We start from the raw sequence: 7597 nt of genomic DNA on the forward strand, positions 1-7597 counted from the left end.
GCAAATCCGGTGGCGGCGGTGGTCGCGGTAACTTCGGCGGTCGTGGACGCGGATATTAATCTTAATACCCATTATTAGGAATGAGGGGCCCCTTTAAGAGTAATCGATCAGAAGCTGCCGGGCAGCAAGAAGAATGAAAGGAGGAAGGGATGATTTCACTGAATGATACTGATTGTGTGTGGACTTGCCTGAGATATTTTGATTTCATTCCTTTTTTTAAAAAAAAATTCTTTGCTCTTAAGTGCGAAGGTAGGAGATGCGTGTGCCGTTCTTGCAAGTGCTGGGTGGCCGAGTTATCCTCTGTGGTTGGCTGAATCTTGCTAGAGATTTTCAGCCAGGTGCTGTGATTGCGGCTGGCATTCCATTAGGTGTTTTTATATGCCTCAGACTTATAGGCTTCAGCCCAGTGATACTGGAGTTGATTCCCTACACCTACATGCTTCTACTGACCTGTAGCATCGTGATGCTCTCTGCTCTCTGTGAGGTGATGATAATATGCTTGCTAGTTTGTGACCCCGGATTTGCCGCTTCTGCAGTTGATGAAAAGGCGCACTATTGCCCAGTCTGCAGGCTGCATGTGCGTGACTTTGATCACCACTGTGGTATTATAGGAGCATGTATTGGGGAACGCAATATGGGATTCTTTTTGCTTTTCTTGACATCTGTAAGCTTGCTTTTGTGGTTAAATGCATTTTTTGGATCATTGTTGCTGTGGCGTTGGATCCTAGAGGTTGTGCCAGGTAGCTCTCTTAAGGAGATGCTACTGGTAGTGCTGAAGAAGGAGTGGTGGCTTGCCTCAAAAATGAGACCTTTTACAATGGCTGTTGTGTTTTTCTCCTCTTATGGGGCTCTCTATTCGAGTGGGATGGGAATCCTTTACTGGTTTTATCTCTGCAGAGGAATGTACTCACTGGAGAGGAGGCGTAGACCGCTGCTTCGGGGTAGGGCAAGCACCGTGTTTGAGTACATATGGATACCCCAGTTGACAGGGACAGCGTTGAAGAGAATGGCTCCTGGTCAAGATGCAGTGTAACACGCACCACCGTGCTGGCGTTGTCTCTGGCAGCTAGAATAAAGATGCGTTGCATTTTTTTTTTGTTTTGAACCGTGAATAATTTCCTAGCCAGATGAAAAAAGGAGTAACTCCTCCATGCTGAATTACTGGCGGTTCACTGTGCCCCCGTTCTGTGTATGTGATATCATATGTCGTTGGTGTACCGTGACTTCTTCGATAGCCACTGTTGCTGATCTGCACGGTGTGGTCGAAACACCACCACACATAGTAGATATCAACAGATAAGTAGTAGTAATTCTTACTTTTGTTGGGTGTGCAATCTTTTACTAATGTTACTTTCTTCCGGTGCTGTCTTCTGGTATGCGTTGATTTTTTTTTTTCGTGCTTTAGTGGCTCCGTTAATATCTTCATCTCCCTGTTCACTGTTATACGGGTGGAACTGCATTTGGATAGAGTGATGTACTGACTGCCCTTCTCCTGCTTCACATCTCTGTTGTGCGAAATTGAGTTGCACGCTTGCGACTTGGGCGTGAACATTTTTTTGTGTTTCTGTCTGCGCCTTCTAGATTTAACATATGGAGGTGGTGCCACCAGAGGGACAGGCTATCCCACAGCAGTGTACAAGTGACGGGGATCTCGCGCTGTCGGCCTTTCGATGTGCGGAGAAGCGCTACAAGTTGTACCGGTACGATCGCCGCACTGCTCGGCGCACGCATGTACCAGAAACAGACTTTAGTGATGTAGTGGATTTCCACTGCCTTGAGACAAACACGGAGAAGAATCGTTCTCTCATTGGTGTGCTTGATGGCTTTGATGATGCGCATGTGAAATGCTTCACGTTTGCTGGTGTGCCTGGGCTACTCGTTTTCTCCCAAGCTATTAGCGAGACGGATCAGCAGGAACTCTGCCGTGATGCTCTGCTGGAGTATGGTGATTCTCAGAGGCATCCTAATCACCTTTCAACGCACGCGAGCAAGCCGAGAAGCACAACGCGGTACGAGCCACCGATGCGCTGGGCGACACTTGGCTTCAGCTACAATTGGACGTTGAAGTCGTACTGCAAGGAGCGCTATTCGCCATTTCCGCAGCGACTGAGGAAACATATTAAGCGGATCGTTAGTCTATTAAGCAAGACACCCTTGCTGAAGGCTAACGATCCTCTCGTATTCGAGCCTCAAACATCAATTGTCAATTACTATCCTGTGGGTTCTATGTTAATGGCCCACCAGGACGTTAGCGAAGAGTTGATACAGCAACCGCTGATTAGTATCTCGCTAGGCTGCTCTTGTGTGTTCCTCATGGGGACACCATCACGTGATGATGCGCCGTATGCCTTCTGGCTTCGGAGTGGCGACGTGGCAGTGTTCTGCGGTCCGTCTCGCACAGCATTCCACTCTGTGCCTCGTATCATGGACGACTGCCCACCGCACTTGTGTACACTAACAGGGGACATCAGTGGCGATCAAGATGAGGGTGAGGCGTACTGGCGGGAACAGATGCGTCACATGCGTCTTAACATCAATGTGAGGCAGGTGTTTGCTGATAGCTGTGGGTTTCTGTTCGAGTAATTCAACGGATAGGGGTAGAGTTGTTGTGGTTCTATGATTTTCCGTGTTTTTATCACTCACAGACATATATATATATATATATTGCTAGGTATATGTATACAGGAGAAGACTGAGAGAGGTGAATAATTAAAGTTTCCTTTGGTGCGGAACTCTTCTCTCTTTTTCTTCCAATGTGTGTGTCGATGTTTTTCAAGCATTGAAGTCTCATCGTAGTTATGCTTACCAAGTTTGACGTGCGCTCTTGCCGTGTGAAGGGAATCAGCTTCCACAAGACGAGGCCATGGGTACTATGCGGATTGCACAACGGCGCAGTGCAGATTTGGGATTACCGCACAAACACATCAATCGATACCTACACAGAGCACAACGGCTCCGTCCGTGGTGTCGACTTCCACATTTCGCAGCCGTTGTTCGTATCGGGAGCTGATGATTACTTGATCAAGGTGTGGAATTACAAACTCCGTCGCTGTCTCTTTACGTTGAAGGGGCACATGGATTATATCCGTGTTACATTCTTTCACCACGAGCAGCCCTGGATCCTGTCGTGCTCTGACGACTTCACCGTCAGGATTTGGAATTGGCAGAGTCGAAGCAGCGTTGCGTGTCTCCCTGGACACAATCACTACGTCATGTGCGCTCAGTTTCACCCGACTGAGGATCTAGTGGTGTCAGGGAGTCTTGACAGGACCATTCGCGTCTGGGACATATCGTCGCTGCGGCTGCGCAAGCAGGAAGTGGGGCTCGCTCAGGATCTCCTTGGCACAAGCGATGTTGCCCTTAAGTATCTGCTCGAGGGGCATGAGAAGGGCGTTAATTGGGTCTGCTTTCACCCCATGAAACCGTATATTGCCTCTGCGGCGGATGACCGCACGGTGCGTGTCTGGCGTATGATGGATTCCTCTTGTCATGAGGAAATTCAGCTTCGGGGCCACACCAACAATGTGTGCTGCGTAACCTACATGAAAGACTTCCTCATATCTAATAGTGAGGATCGCACAATCCGTGTATGGGATGTAAAGGCACGCAACCCGATCATGGTATTTCGCCGTGAGGCGGATCGTTACTGGATTTTGGCAACACTCCCAGAAAAGAATCTCATCGCTGCAGGACACGATTCTGGTATGCAGGTTTTTAAGCTCTTCCGTGAGCGTCCTGCGTGGATTCTAAACGGGAAATTACTCCACTATATTTACGAGAATACACTATACTCACACGACCTGGAATCGAAGGTAGAGTATAAGTTCGTCCTATCGCCACACCTCCACCCACCCCGCACCATCTCCTGCAATCCGGTGGACAACATGGCGGTTGTATGGTACGATACCGATGGTGGAGTGGCGGAGACGTTTACCATCCCCAAGCCGGGCTATGCTGTGGATGCAGACGTACGCAAACGTACAAATGTGACCGACGCCGTTTTCTTTTCCCCAAATAAATACGCTTTTGTGGATAAAAACAAAAAATTGGCTGTTTGCAACTGCCAGGGAGACCGTGAAAAGGTTGTAACTCCTGAACACAGCTGCAAACGGGTATTCCCCGGTCCGATGGGCTCTATTGTGTGCCAAACAGAAGAAGGTGTCGAGCTGTACCACATGGCTCAGCATGATGTTACGGCGACGGCGACTGTGTCTGGGGTACGACATGTTGTTTGGGACAAAGATTTCAACAAGGTGGCTTTCATGACGAAGAACTCTATCACGGTAATGACCAGACGTTTGAAGATGATTACAACTATTGTGGAACCAACAGTGCGCATGAAATCTGCTTCTTTTGATGAGCAGCGTAATATTCTTTATTATACCACCGCCAATCATTTGAAGTACTGCAATCTGCGTACTGGAGAGTGTAGCACTATTCAGACCATGAAAAGCCCTGCGTATCTGGTACGGGCAAGTGGCGATACTATCTGGGCGATTACACGGGAAGGTAGAGTCATAATGCAAGAACTTGAAAACCTTGAACTCAATTTTAAGTTAAAACTCCAACAACAATCGTACCGTGATGTGATCAAGATCATTCATCGAAAACAACTCAAGGGACAGGCACTCGTTGGATACCTCCACAAACACGGCCACTCTGAGATAGCTCTGCATTTCGTCACTGAGCCGCTTACTCGCTTTAACTTGGCTGTAGAGTGTGGGGCCTTGGACATCGCGAAGGCCACAGCGCTTGAACTGAACCAAGCTGCTGTTTGGAGACGTTTGGCCGAAGCAGCGACGAGTTATGGTGATATTCAACTCGGGCAATTTGCCAACTCCAAAACTGGGAACTACCACGGGGCTGGCCTGCTTTCTTTGATTACTGGGAATTTGGCTGCCCTTGGTCACCTGGTCGACACAACCAATGATGACAATTTCAAACTTCACTACGGATTGTATCTACAAGACGTTCAACAGCGCGTCAAGATACTAGTAAATGCGGGCCAACTACCGTTAGCGTACTTAACGGCAAAATCAAATGGGCTTGATGAATTGGCATCCGAATTGCTTGAGAGGATGGAACCTGAAGTGGCTGAACGTATGCAGCAAACTAAGGTTAACTGCGTCTCGGAGGCTACACGACCTACTGCCCTTACAGAAAATTGGCCTATGCTACAGGTAGAAGAATCCGTTTTTGCACGTCTTTTGAAAGAACCAAACCAATTTAATGGTATTGAGGCTGGAATAGAAGAGGAGGAGGAAGAGGCCCTAGCAGGCGCTGGATGGGACGAGGATGAGGGCGACTCTGCCGCGGGGAGGGATGCCGAAGAGGCGGAGGAGCTGAACGGCGTTGAGGGTGGGGGATGGGATGACGACCTCGACATTGAAGTGCCAGTAGAACGCGGAGCGGATGGGGCGCAGAAAGGTATGTACGTTGTACCCAACGAACACCCGCCACTATCGCGGCAGTGGGTTGATAACTACTCTCTGCCGGCATTCCACGTGGCAGCTGGATCCTTCTCAACTGCGTTTGATCTCCTTCGCCGTCAAATTGGGCTGTGTGACCCGGCGCCATTGAAGCCATATATGATAAACTTGTGGGCATCAGTAAACGCATCGCGACCGGCATCGCTTGTCCCATCCGTTATGTTTCCCCTCACCACGTTCCCGATGGAGGAGCAGCGTGGCTCCCAGCACGTGCCCCAGCTGCCGGACTACGTACCTGTGTTAACCGAAAAGCTGAAAGCGGGCTACGCGGCGTTCGTGGAAGGACGCTTCTCTGATGCTCTTGAGCAGTTTGTTGCTGTCATTCACCAGGCGGCGTTGGCCACGTACAAAAACGAAAAACAGCGGGCAACACTTCTTGAGTTTATGACAATAGCCCCTGAATACGCACGTGCACTCAACGTGCAGCTTCACTGCCGTAACGCTGACGGAAACTCTAAAGAGGCACTTGAGCTGTCGCTCTACTTTACGCACTTCAAACTTCAACGCGCACATCTTACTTTGGCCCTCTCACAGGCCATGAGTAAGGCCTACAAGAAGAAGAGCATCAAGACAGCTGCTGCGGTCGCGAGGCGGCTTCTTGACCAAGACCCTCCAAAGGCAAAGGCCAACCAGGCAGCTGCTATTGTGGCTGAGGGAGAGCGAAACCCGACAGATGCAGAGCCTGTTGAATACGACGAACGCAATCCATTTGTGTTGTGCTCCGTTTCTCACAGGCCCATGTACAAGGGCACAATTGATCCAATACGATGCAGCTACTGTTACTCCCCTGCACATCCTGACCACAAGGGAAAGAAGTGCCCGGTGTGCAGGGTTGCATTTTTGGGTGCTGAATCCGCCGGTCTCGTCAATCGTGCTTAGAATCTCCATAATTTACTGAAACGCTATTGGCACCATCTTCTATAAGCTCATCTGCCTATGATATGGATAAGAGCTTCTTTTGCCAAGCGAAGAAAAGGGGCTTTCTGTTTTTCTTTGTAAGTAGCCCTACCTCCTATTACACTCTTTTGCGTATGATCTGTGGTGCAGCTCAGCATTGTGGGAAACCTCTTGTTTTCCGCGGCCTGTGTAAAGCTATGCGGTGCTTTCTTTTCTTTCTTTTGGGGGTGGGGGGGTTAAAAATGTTTTCCTTCCTTCTACTATGATTACTATTGCTGTTATACACAAGCGTATCTGTCTTGGCAGAATGACAGGGTGGAACCAGAAAATGGCCAAGATGGCCTTTCGGCGCTCCAAGTTCCGCCGCCTCGCGTGGGGGGATGGCGACCCGTACCCGTACACACCGCGGGCAACATTCCGCTACCAGTGGGACGATTGGCCGATGTGGGAGAAGATATGGCACATAGCAATCGGTATTGTAAGTGTGGAGTTCGCCGTGTGGGCCTACTACTCCAAGCTGAATAGTCGAATGGACTGGGCCAGAGAGGAGGCACTGCGTCGCATGCGGTTGCGGCGTGAGGCGCAGGAGCTCATGATTCTAGAAGGGGAAACCTTTGATAGTGACATTCAACCAGACCGTAGGTAGTTGTTTAGAGCACTAGCTAGGAGCATTTGCGTATTTATTCCTTTTTCTCGTACCGGGAGAGGGGGAGGGGCGACGGATGGGCAGTGGGGAGAGACCGGTTTTTTTTTTTTTATTTGTACCCTGGAGGAAGTGGTGAGGTCGGCGAAAAAAACTTGGCCTTGGTAGGGTGCAACCCAGGAGCAATGTGGCGTTGTCCGTCACTGTCCCATGTGTTTGTGTATGAGAGACAGAGCGAGAGAGGATGAGAAAATATATGTGACTCTGTGCTTCTCTATGCGTTTTCTCCCAAGGCATCCCTTTCTGTTTTATTATTATTTCTATTGTCTTATTTGCCCTCATTGCAGGTTGCGTGGAGGAAACCACAGAAATGCTTCCAAAGACAGCAATGGTTGTGGGTGCGTGTGGTGCACTGGGGCAAGCGGTAACAAGCACGCTGCTTGGAAATCGGTGGAAGGTTATTGGAGTGGATGTGGTGAAGAAGGATATTTCCCAAGCACTATACACACACTTCGTTCTGGATGCCGCGAGTTCTGCTGAAGCGCAGCAGACGGCGATGCTCGACGCT

The 7597-nt window shown here is 49.5% G+C and overlaps 4 protein-coding genes across 4 annotated transcripts; all 4 read left to right on the top strand.

The window, feature by feature from the left end:
• Positions 1–256: 256 nt before the first annotated feature.
• On the top strand, positions 257–1033 carry DQ04_08241000 (hypothetical protein; the record flags this gene model as incomplete). The annotated part of the gene is made up of 1 exon (XM_009315490.1): positions 257–1033. One exon carries the CDS (start codon positions 257–259, stop codon positions 1031–1033), a length of 777 nt encoding a protein of 258 aa, XP_009313765.1.
• Positions 1034–1590: 557 nt separating this feature from the next.
• On the top strand, positions 1591–2583 carry DQ04_08241010 (alkylated DNA repair protein; the record flags this gene model as incomplete). Its single annotated transcript, XM_009315491.1, has 1 exon — positions 1591–2583. One exon carries the CDS (start codon positions 1591–1593, stop codon positions 2581–2583), a length of 993 nt encoding a protein of 330 aa, XP_009313766.1.
• A 215-nt stretch (positions 2584–2798) lies between these two features.
• On the top strand, positions 2799–6368 carry DQ04_08241020 (putative coatomer alpha subunit; the record flags this gene model as incomplete). Its single annotated transcript, XM_009315492.1, has 1 exon — positions 2799–6368. The coding sequence occupies one exon, from the start codon at positions 2799–2801 to the stop codon at positions 6366–6368; it is 3570 nt and encodes a 1189-aa protein (XP_009313767.1).
• Positions 6369–6693: 325 nt separating this feature from the next.
• Positions 6694–7032, top strand: DQ04_08241030 (hypothetical protein; the record flags this gene model as incomplete). The annotated part of the gene is made up of 1 exon (XM_009315493.1): positions 6694–7032. One exon carries the CDS (start codon positions 6694–6696, stop codon positions 7030–7032), a length of 339 nt encoding a protein of 112 aa, XP_009313768.1.
• Positions 7033–7597: the final 565 nt, after the last annotated feature.

Source organism: Trypanosoma grayi (genome assembly GCF_000691245.1).
Source record: "Trypanosoma grayi strain ANR4 Tgr_824_V1, whole genome shotgun sequence".
NCBI classification, from domain to species: Eukaryota; Euglenozoa; class Kinetoplastea; order Trypanosomatida; family Trypanosomatidae; genus Trypanosoma; species Trypanosoma grayi.